This window comes from Diplotaxodon limnothrissa, linkage group LG19 (assembly GCF_057381915.1).
Source record: "Diplotaxodon limnothrissa isolate DT_005_m linkage group LG19, D_limnothrissa_male_GT1.1, whole genome shotgun sequence".
NCBI classification, from domain to species: domain Eukaryota; kingdom Metazoa; phylum Chordata; class Actinopteri; order Cichliformes; family Cichlidae; genus Diplotaxodon; species Diplotaxodon limnothrissa.
In genome coordinates this window covers 18331202-18353064 of record NC_140614.1, presented here as the reverse complement: position 1 = coordinate 18353064, position 21863 = coordinate 18331202, and the positions used below count along the sequence as shown (strand labels likewise).

The following is a 21863-nucleotide window of genomic DNA, read 5'->3' as shown; positions in this document are numbered from 1 at the left end:
AATATTAATGAGGTCCTATTCACTGAGAAGCAATGCATGTCATGAAGCCATTTTCATTGTCAAAATCCTTTTCTCAAGAACTCCAAAGCCACCATTTACAGTAGGCTTTGTGCACATAATTAGCATTAGGCTGTGCGTTTCGCAGTGCACCAACAAATGGTCGACTGAAAATGGCTTACAGCAACGAGGAAAGAAGAAGGCTTTGAAAGTGAAAACCTAAATGGTGCCCATCTATCCTCCCACAGATCTAAGAATAGCTCCATATCATTCAGATGGAAATGCGGACAGAGGCACAAAATAGATGGTGGTGTGTTCGTCATTCATCGGAACAAATGAGATGCATTTTGGATTTCAGCGGTTTTACCCCGGGAACAATCATTTGAATGGAAGCTGATTAGAGGTTGGTTCTTCCATTAACATTAACAACAAGGTCTTCCAATATGTAAAACTTCAGTATACATGAGAAGTTCGAGGAACGAGATGTCAGATTTTTACAGAATTAACCTCCACAATTACTACAAACGACTAGTGGTCCCCAGACAATGTTGGCCCTGTGCTAATAGGGCTATCAACAGAGAAGAAACTGAAATTTCAATGTCTGCCCAGCTACTCAATGTTAAACTGGATTGCCATACTAAAACCACTAGTCACTCTGAAATGGAGTAAGAACCTTCAAAATATAATTTAGACTCTGGAAATTTCCTTTCATTCAGTAGCTTAAAACTTAAAATATACACAGTGAGACATTTAGTGGACAAAAGAGAGATTAAAGAAAAATGCTGAAAGGCAGTGGCTCAGAAGTCCTCTTAGAAGCAAATCTCGGCACTTATCAGCTATTTTGCAATGCATATGCACAGTTATTTGTACGGTCACCTTAAAGCTCTTATCTACATGAATAGGTAGAGCCACAAGTTTAATTTCAGTGCTCACAAGATCAAAAAAACCTGCTTATATAAGATCAGGTTTACTTTATTTATTCTAAAAGTAGATAACTTCCTGCGTTAAACCAACCAAAGCAATATAAGCTGAAAACCTAAATAGCAGTGGTGTTGCTCAGTGTTGCCTCAGTCACGTGGGCCTAGAAACTATTTGGCAACTCCCTGGCTGTCTCTTTGACTGCGTGGGGAGTGGTTTCTGGCTGTCACAAGGTGAACCCCATCGCAAAGAAGGTGCCACATAAAAAGACATTCTTGCAATCACTTTGGTCACTGATGTAACTTCCCCTAGCTTGCATAGAAAATGTCTTGTCTGTAAACAGTAACAACTGCTCAAGAGCAGTAGTGAAAAGTGCAAAAAGTGTGATGAAAATCAGAAACAGAGACTGTAAAAGTTGCAACAACTGATGTTTGTCAAAAGTTGCAACTTTTACTTTGAAGGCAAGGGTCCCTGTTTCTAGCTTGTGTAGTTTGCTATCAGCTAGCAACAAAAGCAAAAAGCAAGGAGGTTTTTAGTGCAGTACCATAAGCCTCTTTGTGGCTGACTTCACCTAACGTCAGCCTCCATCAACCATTTGCCAACCACTTGGGGAAATACACATTTCTGCCTAGCAGCACATGTTTACCAGGGGATAGCCAACCAATCACAAGGTCTGTCATGAGTAACTGGGGCCTAAAATAGAATATCACAAATCAAAATAGCTCACCAAGGTACCATTAAACAAAAGCTAAAAAGCTAAATCACCTGACAAATCAAGAACACACATGCACAAAATTAAAAATCTAGAAAATTTGCCCAGAACTTCCAGAAATCAATATGTAACTCATTTTACATTGTGGGCCACATACAGCCCACTTTCATCTTAAGTGGGCTAAACCAGCAAAACTCTCCTTTCTGTCAGTGTAAAGATGTTTAAATACACATTTAAACCCAATTAATATAAGAAAAAGCAATGCAATTTTAACAATATGTCACAGTTCTTCTATATTATTATCCTAAATTCTATTCTATATGAAATACTGCTGTAGTAAATGAAAGAAATCTACCAACAAATAAATAAATGTGCAAAATTACAGAAAGGATTAATTTCTCTCAATGCCTAGATGATCCTGCGATTACAAAGGTTTTTATTAATTCACAGAAAATATGCATTTATTTTTATATTTTTATTGTGGCCCCATTGTAAAACAAACAAACAGGAACTTCTCTGTCATTTAACTGTTTATCTATTTCTTTATTACTTTGGTCTAACATGAATGAAAGCGGTCTTTACCAGTAGGAAAAATTGTAAAAGTGTTATAAGTGGTAACTGGAAATACAGTCACAAGTTTAAAAGCTACACCCTCCTTCATATATTCCAAAGCCATCAAGTCTTTCCTCTGCCAATTCTGGTCGCAGGGCTTTACATTTACCTGCATCAAGTATCAAGAGCATATCTAGACTATAATAGCAACTTTTATTTTGACTTTTCCCACCTGGGAACCTTTGAGCTGCCTTAGTTTATACCAAAAACTTCCTGTTAAAAACTCTGTAATAACCTTTATGGATCATTTTCACAGACAAGCCTCATGTGAAATAAAGTGTTCACAGGCTGAGAACTCCCCCTGATTAGTGGGCTGACCTTTATGTGTTATGTCAGCGGAGATCCCCTGGTGGGGTGAGAAAACACTGACCAAAGTGATATGATATGAAACTTTTTCAATCTGGGTCTCATCTCGAGTAAAAAATAGGTTAGAAAAATGTTCCCGATACGGTTCTGTCACTTTAATAACATGTCTGTGCTATCAGGCTTCCAGCTTTAAAGTGCTTTAACATGAGCATGCTGTGGGTGGGCTCAGAATCGAGACATAATGGTGTTTTACTTTCAAAGTGGCACCCTGAAGAGTCCCCGCTTCTGTCTTCACTGGTGACTCCACTCTCAACACTACCCACACATACTGGAGTCATCACGGAGACATGCTGCCTAACGCAAACCCTCTGAGCAATGGAACCCACTGTATGACATATTTACAGTGGATTGTGTACATGCAGTCATGTAAATATGCAGTACAGCGACGGGGCTGCCTGTGACTTCATCAACCAGAGAGATTATCTTCTGTGACTCAGGTGGATGGTGACGAAGCTTGGTTTGTGTGTGTGTGTGTGTGTGTGTGTGTGTGTGTGTGTGTGAGGGAGATAGGGTGTGTATGGCAGTGCAGTGACAGTGTTGGATAAAAGCTCAACTGGAAAGAGGGCAGCTATGATTCATTATCAAAGTGAAAGATGAGGCCAAGAAGGACTCTTTTGAGATTCAAATGTAGTTTCAAAGCAGTAACATTTCCATTTTGATTGCCTTCTTCATTTCCTAAAGCCTGGAAAGTCATCTGAGGCCCAGAGGAGTCTGCCGCTTGAACTATCCAAGGTCCTACTTTTCCACTGTGACCTGACAAGGCACCTTTGGCCCACAGCAGCCACAGAGGGCAACCATCGTGGCTAAATATTGTCAGCTTTAGCATCCATCTGGGTAAAGTCAGATTAAAAAAAGCAGAGACTGAAAATCATCCATAAAATAGTTCAAATGATGAGTACAGCAATGATGTAAGCCTTTGTTAGATAAATGGTTTTTATATGCATGTGGTATGCTTTTATTTGCTCGTGAAGTCTCTTTTGGGCTTTTGAGAGCACTGTGTTTGCAGATTTTTATTTTTTCCATGAATAGTTTACTCTGAATTTCTGAGATCGTCTCTATAAATAAAAAAAAAAGGACAAATTTGATTCATCAAGCGAATGTCTGACACTTCCATAAATTATCAATAAGTCTTTCATTTTTATCAATTTCTATTTTTAGCTGACATTAACAAATTTTATGGTGGTGTTTGCAGTCCTGCTGCTCTTTACTGAGAAGATGTTTATATTTTCAACTGACAGTCTGGCCGCCATGATTTGTGCGTGCATCCGGTCTGAGGCAGTTCTAAATCTGTATGCACAGTACAAACAAATGATCCTCAGATTTGTGCTTTCATAAACATGATTTGAGCACATGCACTGTTTGTGAATGAGGCCCTGTGCAGTGCTCCAGTGAACTCAACTTAGCACACCTGCAGGTTGTAAAGGTGAACTCACTGCACTTTGACTTTAAACGGACAGCTCTCTTTATAACTGTGCTCTCATTCACTAACGAAAGTTACACAAATGTCACTTTACCACTTCTACTGTAAGAAAAGATTACGAAATTTTTATTTAATCAAACAGTCTAATTGCAACTAAACTCTCTTACTGTTGTGTCTCATTAAATGAGGACAATGACACAATAAACAAAGACATTAAAACACTTGAAAGAATCCTATAAAACATAGTGAATATCTAAGATCTCCAAGGGGAGTGTAGGACACTCCTGAGTTTATTTGAACAACGAATGAAACAACATGTACCCAAGGCGCGTCTGTAAGATATCTAAGTATTTCCTGGATCAAGAATTGCTGTTACATGATTTCAATGAGGGGAGAGATGAATGATAAAGCTTCAATAGCAGTGTTCTTTGAGTGAAAAGGTGGAATGACTTTAAAATCTCTATAAACCTTCAAATACAGTGAAAATGATGAATATAAAATGTGTCAATGATAAAGTGTAGTGCACTTTGATACAGGAGATTAACTGCTGCAGTGTTGCTCGGGCAGTGTGATAATACACACATAGTATCTCCATAGTCAAGGACAAACAGGAAAGTTGACTGCACAATAATCTCACGGTTGAAAGAAGGCAGAAGAAGACTTTTTTTAAATTAAAAATAATAATAAAAAAAAATAACAATAATTTTTAAATTAACTATTTTTTTTCTTAAATGTTTAACATAAATTTGAGGAATTAACTATTTTGAAATTTTGGATTTTAGAGTCTACTTTTGTTTCATTTGATTCCTGGTCACGTGGCAAAGAAACAGATACAACTCAAAAATGTAAGTATTAAAAAAGTATAAAATCGAATGGGTTCATAAATGACCTCACTTTGCCATTTCAGTCACTAAACGATATTTTGGCTTCACGTCTGCATGCTGGTCTGATGACAGCTGTGGGAGAGTCTTGTTTTTGCCAGGCTAGTGCTAATCAAATGTGACCAAACACCCACACATCCTCAACTTAGCTGATATTTCTGAATTATTTCTACATTTCTTTTTTTACCTGAAGGGGAAAAAGAAAAAGAAAGCTTTAAACCTATGTTTTAAACAGTTTTTGGAGATCTGATTGAAGAAACACAAAATTGCAGAGAGACAGAATAATGACAAAAGCACTGCTATCAGTATCTGGTATCTGATAATTCACCGGAGAAAACTCATAGTGTATTTGACCGGTCAAAACAATTTATATATATATCATCTGAAAGTTCTCCCTTTTTCACTACATTTTGATATTTTCTAGCTTCAATTCATTTGTGTTAAAATAATTTTTTACAATAATGATGTTTTAACATTCACCAAATGTTGGGAAAAAAGCATGTTAATATTTTTCTGTATGTGATCTTGCTAATTTTTTCTTTTTCTTTCATGCATCTACAAGATTCTTTTCATCATTTGTTTTGGACGGGATTTCTTCGTGCAGGCAAACGGCAGCGTTTCCGGTTTGGTGACCTCAGGATAACCTCTCTGCTGTTTACAGACGATCCAGTTGTTCTAGCTTCATCAGTTGGTGACCTCCAGATCACACTGAGGTGGTTTGCATCTGATTATGAAGAGGCTGGGTTGAGAATAAATGCTTTCATTCTGAGGCAGTTTATCTCATTGGAAAAAAGGGCGGAGTTCTCACTCTGGCTCAGTTCAAGTATCTCAAGGTCTTTTTTAATAAGTGAGGGGAGAGTGGAGACTGACAGAAGGATTGGTGCAGCATTGGCAGTGATGCAGATGCTGTACTGGTCTGCTGTGGTGAAGAGGGAACTGAACGTGAAAGTGAAGCTGTCGATTTTCCCGTCAATCCACATCCCTGCCCTCGCCTATGCCTCGAGGTTAGGTAAGGACTGAGAGAATGAGATCCTGGATACAAGCCGTGGAAATGAACTTAATCCGTAGAGCATCTGGGTTTAGAGATAAGGTGAAGAGTTCGACCATTTGGGAAGAGCTTCAGAGATGCTACTCCTGCACATCAAAAGGAGATAGGTGAGGTGGTTCAAACACCTGGAGTATTTGATAAAGATGCCTAATGGAAGGATGACAGACCCAGGATAAGATGGAAAGTGTACATCTCTCAGCTGGCTTGGGACACCTGTGACCTGGACCCAGATATGTGGTAGAAGATGGATGAATTGATGGACGGATGGATGGCATCGACAGCATTTCCTTTACCTATTTATTCAAAGTGATTCATTCCTCTAAACTGCTTCATCAAAGTTGTATTAATACATGTAGAACTAACAAACAATCGTTAGTACTTGCTTGTTATTTAAATGCATGTGAAGTAGCATCACAAACCTCGCTTTGCACAGACTTATAGAAAAACACAACATCTTCAAGGATACAAGGAGGGGGAAGAAGTGGCAGTGCTTGGAGCTGCTGAGAGTGAGAGAAGTGTCTGCACTGACATCTTATACTGTCAAGTAGACTGACAATTTCTGACTGTGACAAGATGTTCACAAAACCTTGAAAAATATCTGATGGAAATGCAAAGATTTTCAAAGACTATAAAACACCTCGACAGACCCAGGAGAAGGGACACACAGACACACACACACAAACTGTACACCCACACACATAAACTTACACACATCAGCAGGCAGGAAAGTATGTGCATGCATGCACACGCACACAGTAACACACTCACACACAGGCACCTAAAGGCAAATGCAGATACACAAACATTAGTGCACTGCAGCCTAAAACTGTCTCTCTGTGTTGATTTTTCTGGGCTCCTAAATCTGGTTTGGGGGCAGAGACGGTGCCCACTCGATTCTTTTATGCAATGCAGCAGGTTTTCTGGGGGAAGGAGAGATGTATCCAACTCATCTCATGGGCACAGTACAATCAGGTAAACGAGAAGTAAAAGTGAAAATGAAAAGGGCGATGAATCTGGTTATGGAACAGTTGGAGAAGGAGACATAAAATGAGAATGAACTGAGAGCCTTCGCAGATGCGTGTCTCTCGATGATGACTCCAGAGCGATATTAAATACTAGAACTCTCTAATGTTGGTGCAAACTGCACAACACAATCTCCTTACAGTACTACAGTACACCTGAATGAAAATTACAGTTTAATGCACAAAGAAAAACTGCAAAAACTTCTCTGGAATAGGTGGAAAAACATGACGAAGGTGTGAAGTAGACCTCCACACAGACCTCCACTCATATTGAACCCACATAAAGGGCCCAACACTGCAACCAAGAGCTTGTTGAAAAAATCCAGTTACCAGACACCACAGGTCACCAAAAGAGCGCCTGAGCTCACGCTCCAGAAAGTCTGAGGTGTTCTGACAGCCCAAGAAGGATCCATAAAATAGTAAGCAGGTGGTTTTAATGTTGTGACTGATTGGTATGTAGTCTTACATTTCTCTGTGTGGCCTTAGTCTCTTTCTGAGCTTTTTTCCCCCATTCAGTTTATGTTCAGAATTAAATATATTTGAGTTAGTCTGTAGATAAACAACAAACATATTCCCAGAAACAGAGTCTTATTCAACACAGGAAAATGATTGGACCACACAGCTATTTTCCATGTAGTTTTCACTGTCTACATTTTTCAATGAAGAATTTATTAAAAGATGCAAACAGCACATTTTTTGCATAACCATCTGGGAAGTCCTTCAAGGGAAAAATAATTGGCTGATAATTGGCTGATCACCTAAAGCATGCCAGTAGCCGTGCTCTTATTGGCCAGTAGTTCTTTATAGGATTCCGACTGTGCTAAACAGACTTTAGTTTGCTTCTAAGTGCACACTTAAACCCTTCTGATAGTGTTTTTTTCAAGTCTAGTCAAGTTTGAATCCTGCTGCTTTGCAAGGTGAGGGAGCTTTGGACATAGACAACTTTTTTCAACAGTGAATTTAAATGAAAAATGAAGAGCAGACTTTCAACTTTGATTCAGTGGGTTGAACAAAAAAAAAAAAGTGAGGATCTAAAGCATTTTTTAACACAATCCTTTTATTTCAGGGGTTCAAAAGTAATTGGACAAATGAATGTTGTGTGTTCACATCTAAATCCTCCAAATTCAAGCACCACACCTCAAATCAATTCCAGGTGTTATATCTACGTAATTGACAAATTAAATAACAGAAAATAAAATGTTTATTTCTAATACTTGGTTCAAAACCCTTTGCTGGAAATGACAGCTTGAAGTCTTGAACTCATGAACTCATGCTGTGCCAGGCCTTTGCTGCAGTGAGTTTCAGTTGCTATTTGTTTGTGAGCCTTTCTGCCCGAAGTTTAGTCTTCAACAAGAGAAATGCATGCTCAAATGGGTTCAGATCAGATGACTGACTTGGCCATTCAAGAATATTCCACTTCTTTGCTTTAATAAACTCCTGGATTGCTTGGCTGTATGTTTTAGGTCATTGTCCATTTGTATTATGAAATGCTGCCCAATCATTTAGCTGGATTTGAGTAGACAGCATGTCTCTGAACACATCAGATTTATTCTGCTGCTTCTGTCGTGTGTCACATCATCAATAGACAGTTGTGTGCCAGTGCCACTGGCAGCCATGCACGGCCAAGCCATCACACTGCCCCCACCATGTTTTACAGATGATGCGGTATGCTTTGGATGCGGTTGCGCGTCTTAGTTTTTTCTTGCCATTAATCTGGTAGTTGTTGATCTTGGTTTCATCTCTCCAAAGACTGTTTCCAGATCTGTGCCAGCTATTTGTTTTTTTTAGCAAAGTCCAACCTATCCTTTCTATTCTTAAAGCTAAGGAGTGGCTTACACCTTGCAGCGAACCCTCTGTATTTATTTTCATGCAGTTTTCTTTTTATGCAAGTGTGGTATATCGATATGTCTATATCCTGGAGAGAGTGTTGTTCAGTTGGTTGGCTGTTGTCACAATGGAAATGATTCTGCGATCATCCACCACAGGTATTTTGTGTTGCTAAATTCACCAGTGCTTTCCTTCTTCCTCAGGATGTAGATTCTGTCACTCCTATTATTGTAATATATCATATATATGGACCTAGCTGCATACCTGTTGGCCAATAAAGATTGTTTTATGTGACAAATTTTCCATGACCCTGACAAGAAATGTTAAAAATCGATATAAAATTGATATTCAGGGCATGTGGATAACAAAGCCTTCAGTTAAAAGATGAAAAAAATGGCAGTTCTCTCTGCAGAAATCATTCTATACTTAATGTGAGACTTATTCTAAGGAACCTTCAAGGAGAACACATTCTGCCTCTGTTTATTCCTTCATATGTACATTGTTGCAGTGGTGGATACTATATGTAGGGCTCTCCTGCTTGTCAGGACAAGAAGACTAAAATTTTATTCCAGAATAAATTAATCTGCCTCCCTATAAATTCATGTAGCATCTTCACATATAACAACCACTTGTAACACATTTCTGGGCATGCATGGGTGCGTGAATACAGGTTTGAGCCTGGACTTTTACCCCACTGTGAAAGTAAAGTGTGCGGAGCAATACTGAGCCATCATTATAAGATGACAGAAATAAGTATGACTGCTGGACTGAATTTTTAAACCTAGCGTTGTCTCCTCAACTTTTTTGTCTCCGTCTGTGAAAAACTCCACTGTGTGTGGGAATGGCAGGTGAAGAGCAGAGAAGAGACACTGAGATATTTTACATGCACGCACGCGCACACACATACAAAAGGACTGTATAGTAGAACTGTAGGTCTAAGATAACCAAAGACAACCATAAAGCTAGGAAATGTCTTTTGCACATGGGTTAAGGTTAGGCATTCTGGAAGGTTGATAACCACCTCTGCTGCCCTGTCAGTGATGCTGCAAGGAGACAACAGGACAACTGACATACCGGTATGTACAAGCAATCCCTGACAGCTCCAAACATTAACTCTGACAGAGTTTTTTTTTCTACTCCTGATCTGTATGATGTCATAGCCCTTGCTATTTTACTCCCTTGTTTGTTTAGGATGTTTAACCTTTATGTTTAGGACCAAAGAGGGGTGTTCCTTAAAGCGGGAGGAGCTAAAACACCTTATTTTAGATGGAGCATGAACTCAGAGACAACTAAAAGATAAATTTTAAAAGTGTGAGTCATGAAAATCTACTCTCACAGAGTCCAAGAACAACAATATGCTGCTGGAAATGAGCATAATAAGTAGAATTTAATTTGACTGTTTATAAAACCAGCATACACCCACCTGACGCACTTAATCTCAGTGACCATACTACTGCGTTTACTCGTTAATATTCTGTTTCGCTGGGATGCTTGAATCTCGCATTTCTAGGCCTGATCATACCATGACCTCCATTACAACACAAGTCATTAAAGACATGATTTGGCTTGACAACAGATTCTGTGTAAAGACGCCTCCAAAGCTTACTTTTTTTTCCTTTGCGCGCTCTAAATGTCTACATCTATTTAACACTTAACAGCTACTTTAAACGAGTAGGGAGGAAAAAGCATAAGAGCCACAAAGCGTGACACCATGCTTTTCACAGTATATTTTCTTCTAGGCTTCCCTTAAAACATTATATAACAAATGAAGACTGAATCTTAACCAGGTGCATCTCTGAACCTACAGAATAACAGTGTTTTTACTTCTTATAATCAATAATTTCTACAGAAAAAGAAGCAAAACGGTCCTCATCAGAGACAGGAGCCGATGCAACAGTCTCACACTGTACATTATCGGTAAAAATGTGGGTGTCAGTCGGGGTATTTCAACATTTTTTTTTCTCCCATTGCTGCTCTGTAAGGCAGAGAACATTACACTGATGGACACGGGAAGAAAAGGTAACAGGGAGAGCAAGAAAGAGAGAGGAAGAGGGAATAGACGAAGAGGTATAACACTGTAGCTCAGGGGGCTTACGAGTTTGCGTTCACGGAACTCAGATCTGAGCCCCTGCTGAAGGAGAGTAAAAGTGAGATATCAAACAACTCAGGAGTGATGTGAGAGAAGAGTAGAGAGATGGAGGAAAGAGAAAATGAGAGAGGGAAAAAGCTCTCCGTTTTCCTGTGTTGTGTGTGTGTGTTGTGTTTTTTTTTTTTCCTCTTTTCCTCGCTGTGTTTCAGTCGAGCGAGGGACGACCTTGCTGGGTAGAGCACAGCGCTTCTCTCTCTTTTAAGTCCCACTCACTCTCTCGGTTCCCTTTGAGGATCAGCCAGAGGGATCAGCAGAGGAGAGAGAGTGATAGAAAAGCGGAGAAAGATGGAGAGAAAAGAAACAAGCGGCAGACATGTGAAAACCGGGAGGAGGGGTGGGTACAGAGACATACGACGGAGGAGACAAGAGTTAAGAAGTTGAGAAAGTAAATTAAGAAATACATGGACAGGACAGCTATGAAGAGAGTGATAAAATGTTGTAATGCAAGCAGGCAGGTACAGAAAGCTTCAAACGTCTGGACACTGAATGGATGTAATTGCCTGAAATCCAGTGGTACCAGAACCAAAGCTGAAATGAGCTGAAGTTGTCCACAGCTGCTTCGCTTCCCACTTTTTAAGTAACTTTAACATTGATTTAAATTCTATTTGAGGTATTCCACGTTTGTAGGCGCCCTTAAATCAATTGTTAATTCAGGATTTTAAAGAGTCTGCAATATTTTTATTGCGACATTCTTTGTGACAAATAACGGACTCCAAGATTTCTGCTATACAGCCTTGGTGAGCTACAGTTCTAGTTGGAGAGGCCCTGCAGCTTGCAGCTGATACCCAGCGGAAATAGTTTTTCCATTTAACAAAAGTCACGTTTTTGATACTATTCATAGCCAGCATATTCAGCAGATGTCTTGAAGTGTATAAAATTACTTAATTATCTCTCATTTTGTCTTTATTGGTAGTGGCAGGGTCCTGCCTTGCCATGCTGGTTTCAGACTCTGAACAACAATGCAGTGTGTAATCCTGTGCATCTCATCTTGTTTGCTTTCTTTGCACCATATCAAAGCTATATGAAGTTGCCACTAATTCAACGGAACATCCTATTGCCACCGCTTTACATTTAAAGCATTCAGCTGGAAAAATAGCAGCTTCAGTCAGCTGCCTGTGTCACCAAAGGATGTGCTCAGGCACCGCGTTGCATTTTGGCAGCACTCAAAATCGGATTCAAAATCAATGTAGTAATGCATGAAAAACTGAAGAAAATGGGATTGCAGCATAAGACTATGGGCTGGGCTGCAGGTGCGTGTCTTTACTGTGTGTAAAATGTGAGCTGTTACACAGTCGGTGTGGACTGATTAAAACACAAAGATATCTGCTGAGCCGCGTAAGAGATGCATGACTGAGAAATAAAACTGAAATGCCTTCTGCGTAGGAGAGTAATGGAAGAAGAAGAAGCAGCAGCCACACTGGGCTGTCAGATAAGAAGTTACAAACGACAGCGCGACTACCCGCTTCACCGTGTCCTGCTTTAGTTGAAAACTGCAGGTGCTGTGTGCAAAATGAAGTGAGATCACAGGCTGGGAAGTTTCTTGGCTTACTGTATTCACAATGTGAATTAGCATGGTGAATGGCCCACATTTCAAAACTGCCAAGAGGATCACTTTGCTGCCATCCTGCAACAGTCGCATTCACGGTAAAGAAGTCATTTCTTGAAGATGTTGATAATTCCATTAATTCTAATTAAGGAAAGATTTGACGAAAATAAGCATTTAAGATTATACTTAAGAGAATTTATTTAGTTTTACAAACGATATAGATTATTTCAATACAGTCTCGAAAGGTAATATATTGAAGAATCTACTTTTTAAAAAAGGGTACAACAAACAAGACAGTAGTTAATACATCTAAATAATTAAATTATTGTACTGTAACAACATTTTGGAAATGTTTTTTTTTAAAGCATTAATTATAACAAAGACTGTTTAAAACCAGAACCTCACAATGAAACAGACTGATCAGTGAACATCTATCATGTCTATCATATCTATCTATTACTTTTACTCTATTTCCTTGGATTATTTCTCAAAACACTGAACTGTCTGCTCAGTTCAGCTATGGTTCCCCCGCTGCTCTGCACAGCCTGGTTCTCCCCCTCTCTCAACGGGCTCAACATCTGCGACCCCTTCAGCCCTGCAGTAATTATTCCTCTTTTCTAAGTACAGTCCTCTCTATATGTATCTATCAATCACATCTAGCTAGCTCTGGCTCATGTTAAAGCAGCCTTATGTCGAAATGGGTGTGAACAATACAGGTTGCAACATTAACATTAATTCTTTTGGGGTCAAAATGACTCCCTCAGTTGTTCTAGGCAACAGTGGCTGTATTTGTTTTTCTTTTGAGAACTAGAATTTACTATAAGATAAAATTATGAAATATGATTCTGACAGAATAGCATGATTTTTTAAAATATCAATAGGTTAAAATTAAAATGGCAAAAAAGATTCAAATGAGGTCGCATTTACCTCTGAACTGAGAAATATAATTAGTTCATCCTGGGGTACTGAAATTCCTGCAAAATATTCCTGATACCATTTTATGAGACTGGGATGGAAATCAAGTCCTAGTGACATTTGACCACCAGGTTCTGGAGGATAAGTGAAAGTTTAGTTTTAAGACAACCCCTCAAGGTCTCTTCAAGACCTCTGACTTCCTAATTTTCTATAAATCCAACTGAGTGCGGCAGATTTGAAGAAATTCCCACAAGATGTTCAAAAGCATTTATGAAAAGGTGATGAATGTGAGGTCTAAGAGACCTTTGAACAACAAATGGATATTTGGGATCTCTTCACGACTTAGGGACCGATATGAGATCACAATATCTCTGACTACCAGATTTTAATCAGCTCATCATTGAGTGAATGCCTTCAAATTTAAAGAAATTTTCCTCCAGCTGTTCAAGAGATATACTGGGTTCAAAAGGATGAGAAAGACTGACAAAGGCACGACCTGATAACAGAATGCATCCGGCCACAGCTGTCGCCAGCACAGAGACATAAAATTCATGAGATGATTAAAAGATAGAATGACAGAAAGACTGCAGACATAAAGAAGCCTGGAACATTTTGACACTGAATTGATGTAGTTGATATGACACCCTGTACCAACACTGAAGCTGAGCCAGTCTGTGTACTTGTCAGCTGCTACATTCACCATTTGATAAAATTAGGACTGATTTAAACAATTTCCAAATCGGCTTTGATGTGAATTTTATCTTGGCATTATAAGATATCGCGAACATTTGTGGCAGCTTAGATTAATGCAGAACCTCTTGAACGTTGCTGTCCATCAAATGCTTCCTAGAAAACCACAGAAATGTGCGGGCACAATGATTTTTCCTCTTCACTGGAGCAGATGCAGAGATAATGGGCAGCTACACATGACCAAAGACTAACAAGGGTCAGAGAGGACATGGAGAGAAACTAACAAGGGTAACAGATCTGCATAATAACACGTACAGCAAATAGGCTGGCTCTCACACATCTGCATGCTAAATTAAGTAGCATCCAGGATGAGTGCAACACAAATGCACTGATACACAAACTCGTACACACGTACAGTTGGTTGTCTTCAAACAACGGTGAAGAAGACATTTTCGCCCTGGGTCATGAATTAACACACTCCCACACAGCTGACAAAAAAGGTGCACAAAACCATGTAGCAGAGCATATTCATGGATGGCCTTGATATGCATATGTGCAAATATCTCAAGACAAAGAGGCAGCATTAAGTTGTGGAAGAGGGATGATAAATGAGAGTTTGGCTTTATGCGGTACTGTTAAGCCTCGGCATTTTATCTCGCAAGCAGGGTTTGTTTTATAGCATCTTTATCTACCACCCTACTGTTGTGCCGACAACAGCCCTTCTCCATCCCCCCTGTGCCAGAACTCCCCACTTTATGCTTCCCATCCTTCTGCCTTTAGCCACCTCCTGTCTGCTCTCCTCATGCAACTGGCAGAGGAGGAGAGCCTCCAACAGCACTGCAACAGCTTCAGTCTGGTCTGGAGGGAGCGGAAAGGTCAGTTTTTCTCTCACACGCAGGGCTTGATCATAAACAGGCAGACATATGCAACAGAAACGATTTGAACAACACAACAGCACTCCTGATGAAAGCCTCTTCAACCAAGTGGATTTTCTGTGCAGAGGAGTGTCAATCAAAACAAAAATCCTTTTAAAAACAAGGTGATTGAATCTGGTCAGGAACACAGAGGAATTAAAAAGACTTGCGTATCTGTTCAGTGCTTCATTGACTGTATAAAATCATTATTCAACCACTATGAAAGAGTACTTCATCAAGGTTAGGGTAGTTCTTTCTTTGCAAAGATGTTGCTCTCTCTATTATTGCTTGCATACAGACTAGTGGTACATTAAAAAAAATAACCAGAATTCAGAGTAATCACCTTTATCCAGTAAAACATTTCTATCCTGATGCCAGTGGTCTCTTCCACAGTGACAATATCTTTTTATGATAAGGAAAATGTTACATGAATCACATGCTGTGGCCTTCAAAGTCACCAAATCTCGACTCAACTGAACAACTGTGGGAGTTTTAGGGCTAAAGACAGTGTTTTCCATCACCAAAACAATAAAATGAGGAAACATCTTTGGAACAATGGTGTTCACCCCTCCTGTGGAGTAAAAGATTAGATAATCAATGCCAAAGTGCACTGAAGCCCTTTGTATGACATATGGTGGCCCAACAGTTTATTCAAGTATACATGCAACATTTCTGCTTTAAAATAAATACACTATGGGTGTTTTTTGCTACGTCTGCATCTAAATTGGTACAGTTACAATTGAGAATTTCAAAGAAAACATATTTAATTTCTAACAGTTTCAATTTGCCCATTGTGAATGTAGTACAGCTCATAATATCGACAGCTATTTACACTGATTGCTATACATACGTTTTTAGTCATTTGGTTCAAGGTTCAAGAATCCCCATCGATCACGTAGTTTCTGTATACAAATGCACACGTTTTATTTCAAGTAAATATTTCAACTAGTCACCATATAGAGATGAATCTTGGTACCCCATTTAATTTGTAGGACAGTTTCCTCCAGCTTGAACTAGGGAGGGGTTCAGAAAAAAACATACATACACTACAATCATTATTATTATTAATAATTATTATTATAAAATATTGACGTCTTTGAGGGCGTAACTGTATGTAACTCTAAATGTAACTAAATGTAAACTAAATGTAACGAAATGTAACTCTATAGAGTTACATTTCACGTGCTGAGTTCATTGTATTTGTACCAGAGTCATTGTATGTAATATGATCAAGTACCTGAGTCATTGTATGTAATGTGATCAGTAAGTTATGACTATGCAGCCGATATGACAAAAGGAGCACAGCAAAGGACACCTTTGGTTGTGCGCTGCTCTTTTCAGCATACTGGAAAACGGAGTGTCAACATGTATTGTCTTTAGTGACTGAGTTACAAAGTGAAAGAAAAGCATGAGAAGGAGAATGTGTAAAAGTGAAATTGAAAGCACTAAAAGTATGTCTGTGTAGGTTCTCAGTCATCCAGTCATGGCAATCTAAGGACGTTGTGGGGAACACACCCCATCACATCAAAAACTCCACTGACTTCACCAACAAGGTCCAGAAGCTTACACTGGATCTAAATGAAACAATCGTGTCCTTTCATGTGGTTTCATTCTTCGCTTGCATACCTACAACTGAGGCAGTGGAGACTGTCAGAAAACAACTACAGCAAGACAGCTCCTTATAAAACAGAACCAGTCTTACCCTCGATCGGATCTGCACACTGTTCTGATCTGCCTTACCGCTACATAATTTAAATAAAACAAGGGTTTCTACAGACAAAAACATGGATGTGCCACGGGCTCCCCAGTGTCACCCACTGTAGCCAATCTTTACTTGGAGGAAGTGCAAAGTAAGGCTCTTGGGTCTTTTGAAGGGACAGCACCTAGCCACTGGTACAGATATGTGGATGACACCTGGGTCAAAATCAAAACCCAAGAAGTAGAAGCCTCCACTTTGAAGTTTACCCCAAGCCAACACGCACACATTTATCTCTTTGACTCTCACCACTCTCAAACACAAACTTGGAATAATCGGGAAAGAGGAGTGAAAGAAGCCATCTATGTCCACTGTGAACATGGAATCCTTGAACAGAGGGAGCAGCTTATGACTAGGGATGGGTACCGGTGTCCGGTGCCATGATGGCACCGGTTCTGACATAAACGGCAGTAACCAGACCGAAAAGCAGCGCACATTTCGGTGCTTTATTTCGGTGCTTTTTTTTCCTTGAGTAGGCTAACCACATTATTACATTAATGCATGTAAGGTGAACTAGCAAACATCATCATAGCTACATGCGGCTGTCCTCTTGTTTGATGGCAGATACTCCCTTCACCCTGGCCAAAAAGGCTAAAATGACCAAAGAAAAAGTGGAAAACAGTTAAACATGAGAGGTTTAGGACAAAGTTTGTGTTTTTTCCATTGTTTAAGCACTGCTTCCAGCCAAGAGTGATACCATATATGCCCCATAGCTGCAGAAAAGGCTAACATTGTTATCTTTTTACAAAAAACAGCTGAACATGAGAGGTTTTTGGACCAATTTTGTGTTCTCCAGTCTTTAAGCACCGGTTTGAGCACCGTTTGAGCACCGGCACCGTTTCAAAAGTACCGATTTGGCACCGGTATCGGATAAAACCTAAACGATACCCATCCCTACTTATGACACTGACTGTCTGCCATCTCCAATCCAGTTTTGAGATCCCTTCACAGGTGCCTAAACGCCCACTCACATCTCATGTCAGTTGATCTCAATGGCTCACATGATAGGGTGCGGCAAGGTCTGACAATGGTTTCACCTGAAACCTCTGCTGTTAATGACCCATACCTTGGCTCGTGTGATGAGGCACATGAACAATAATGGGTCAGCAGCCCTATTAAGAGACAACTCCCACTAGGGCTTAACTACCTGGGACTCTCCACCATTTGGTCTTAGAAGCTTCTCAGATGGTGAGAGGCCTTCAAGAAACTGACACAAGTCCAGTTGCTTTTCTTTCCAAGATCTTTAAAGCACCAAAAGGAAAGGTACAATTTAATAATAGCAGATAAAGAAACTAAAGGGCAGAACAAGACAGAGAAGCCACAGATGAGAGTGGGAAAAAAAACATGTTGAGACAAGAGAACGAGAGACAGAGAGAGAGAGAGAGAGAGAGAGAGAGAGAGAGAGAGAGAGAGAGGAAAAGAAAGAAAGGGCAAGAGCGAGAACGGGTGGTGGTGGCGGCGGTGGTGATGGGGGAGGGAGCAGAGGCCTCTTAACCTGGTGCGACGGGGCGTGTGCTTGTAAATAAACATCAGCTCGAGATTATTCTGAGCACGGAAGCCCAGACTGTGGGGCCCTGAGGTCAGAATGGGCCCATACCTGGCTCGCTCTCTCTCTCTCTCTCATTCACACACACGCGCACACACACACACACACACACAGATCTACATCCACACTTACACAGAGATTGTGTTCTGAGCAAAGCCCGGGCACTCAAATACATGAAAACAGACATATATTTGAGATATGAAGACCCACATACATGCATGCATGCATCCAAACACACACACAAACACGCATCTGCACAAACACACACACCCAAATAGAAAGTGACAAATGCACACAAACACATACACTGAATCTAGCAAGACAAAAAAAAAGTTAAACAAAGAAGCCCACTGCAGCGATACCCACACAGTGCCCACAGGTGCACACACACACACACATGCACACACACACTCGCACAGTTAACACTCCAGATGTCTGCAGACATCCAGTCATCCCTCAGCTCAGACTCCGTGTGTCATCAATCTCATTTTTTTTTAGTTCTTCTCTTATTGTTTTTGAAAAAGCGTCTGATGAGTCCAGACACTGGGATGTATGACTATTCACAGTGACATAATAAGTCGCTAGATTCACAGCACACTGACTCGAATCCAGAGATTATCTCCTGCATCTGCAGAGCTGGGCCACATCACCTTTAGCTGTGCGCTGCTTTTAAAAGTTAGTTACTGAAAAACTTTTTACTTTAAAGTCTCCACTGGAAGCACTAGAAACACATAAGTCAGTGGCAAGAGTTGTTTTTGGTCGATTGTTTGTTGAGAAAGTTGATTTTTAGAGTGAAATTAAGGTAAATGTTTTTTAATTTCCCCTCCTGATCTTGCCATCACTATGAACACACATTATATATGGCCATACATGGTAAGTGTCACTTACTGTTCGATGCTGGGGGACAGGTACAGTTTAGGAAAGACTTGGGTTGCCTCAGCATCCTCAAAGCTCACTGAGAGAAGGGCCACATCTTCTCCAGGGTCCAGTGCTGTGTCCTTAGATAGAAGAAGCCAGATTGGTTTAGTAAATAAACAAACAATAAATAAAAAAATAAAATATGGACTATGAAGGCATTCAGAGTTATTAAAACACATGAACTAATCAGATCATTAAAGTCAGTCAGAGATTAAATGAAACTTGTGCCATAGTCTCGAATTCAGATGGTAAACTGGTCGAGGTTCTCATCAATCAAAGATGGCTAACCAAATCATTATTCTCCAGTTGCTATGTACTTTTAAAAGAAAAAAGTACAACATCAACAATGTTAAAGAAGAAATTAATTATTTTTTGCAGCAGGAGGAGCAAACGGAACTAAAGACAACCCAAATGAACAAAAACCACCTGGTGTTAGCACAACTTTGGACTTATCCAAATATTCCTCTATGGAGAAAAAACCGTGAGACCTTTGCTTCCCTTAACATGTTACCTAAATTCATGGTAATGATATCACCAACCCAATCATTGTTTCTGGTCAAGCATGGCGTGATGGCTCGTCTCCCCGAACAGGACAACGAGCTTCACTGTACCACAAACACTGCTCAAAACTTAAAGAACAAAAATGTCAAATGTCAGCATTCAGTTCCAAATAAATTGAAGCAAAAGGTGTCAAAGAAGTTGCCAATGTGACTGATATTTGTTTAAACATGTGTTTAAAAAAGTGGGGGGTACACCTAAAGATAATTATATTTCTTTTAATATTTGATTTGGCAAGAGTTTATAAAACTCTTCTTGTCTTAATATATACCGTATATATTTCTCTTGTTTTTACTGGCACCTGATAGCATCAGACAGGCCACAATCACAATATAACTACCTGGTACCTGCCAACTACCAGGAGTTGGACCGGTAAAACGTGTGTGGAACAATGAGATGAGATGCCGCTTTAACAATGAGGAGAACCTTGCCACAGCTGTCAAAAAGTCTTGAGTGGAACTTGCCACAAATAAATAAAAAGATAAAATAAAAATAAAGTCCAATGGAAACTTTATCTGGCAAGTTTACCACAACTATGAGGCACGTATATAATTGAAAAATGGCCATAATTTCCCCAATTTACCTGTTTTTTTTATACATATATAGCACATCCAACAATGGATGAAATGATTTCTTAGGATATGATGGAAATGTTAGCTTGTGCTTTTGTGCGTGAGTATAGCCTTGAACACCTGCTAGCATATCTGCAGACTCCTACGCCTTTTCTTTACAGGAAGCTCTCGTCACTCTAATAGCAGACACACTTCCATTTTAATCAATACATCTGCCACCGTTCATACGATAACCTTGTCGCTTTTGTTGCATCGCATGTACACATACAAGTAGCTAAACAGAAAATAACACTACATCTACCTCAAACCACTTGAGTTATTTATAACATGTGCAGTGTCAAATTTCCAAAAGGAAGCAAGTGACGGATTTGATAAGAGGTTCGAAAGAGTTCAGATTGAGAAGCAAACAGTTCCCTGTTTTGGATGATACATTTCACAACAATTGCACAAGCCTCAAAAATATCAAAGTAGATGGAAAGGCGAGGAGGGAAGACACCAGAAGAAACATCTGTTTTGTTTCATGCCACATTAACTTCAACAGCTGCACCATGAGGCTGAGCTGATGACTGGGAGCACCAATCAAATCATGTGTGAGATGGATGCAGAGGCCACCCGGAGCTGCTCGCTGCAAACCTCATCCATCTCTCTGAGGTTCTAATTTCTCATTCTGTGATGTTTTTCCTAGAGCATGGCTACTTCCCGAGCACTGTCATTAGTGCAATTCCACATCAAACACCATTCTCGACTCCCTATCTCTCTCCATGAAGGCTCAGCAGCGTTAATCAAATGTCTTACAGATGGTTTGAACTCATCCATTTGTTATAATCGCTGCCCGCCGTGGTGAGAGGAAATCTAACCACCATACATGATGGACAGAGGCGCAGTGCAACCAGTTTGCAGCAAAGCAGCCTCTAATGTAATCAAGCTTATTAAATAATCACGCACGCTTTGGTGTGCTAATAACAAAACCAAAAATGACCTCTGGTTTGAGAAAAATAAACTCCTTCACTGAACATTTTCTCCTTAAGTGGAGTGGAATTAATTTCTCACCATGTAATCGAATGATTTTTAATCATTTGCTTAATTAAAGAAAAAAAAAAAACAATCGAATTAATCAAAAATAATAAAATAAATAATAAATAATTACAGCCTCGAGAGTAAGAAAAATGTCAGAGGACCAAAAGGCAAATAAAATAAAAAGGGCTATTAATGCAGCTCTTTACTCTGCAGTACATTTATATAGTAACACATGTATTTATTGGTCACTACAATGGCTTAAGCTACACTGACTGTCACGCAGTGTGTTGTCGCAGCAGATACATTAGGGGGTAAAGACATAAGACGTCGAAAGGAGGCAGAGAAAGACGACAGGGTGTGTGGCATCCAAACGTGTTGCCTGATGGAATCAGCTCACATCAATATAGTGTGCATCAGTAAACAAGAGCTGCTCTCCGTCTCTCAGCAGCGCTCGCGGCTTCTGCCGCTGACAATATGGG

General features: G+C 39.8%; 1 protein-coding gene across 1 annotated transcript in view; it reads right to left on the bottom strand.

The window, feature by feature from the left end:
* Positions 1-21863, bottom strand: part of babam2 (BRISC and BRCA1 A complex member 2) — a 118700-nt gene that overhangs the window by 15036 nt on the left and 81801 nt on the right. The window contains exon 7 of the mRNA XM_085343003.1: positions 19208-19317. Within this exon, the coding sequence (XP_085199129.1) occupies positions 19208-19317 (110 nt within the window). The remainder of the gene's footprint in view (positions 1-19207; positions 19318-21863) is intronic.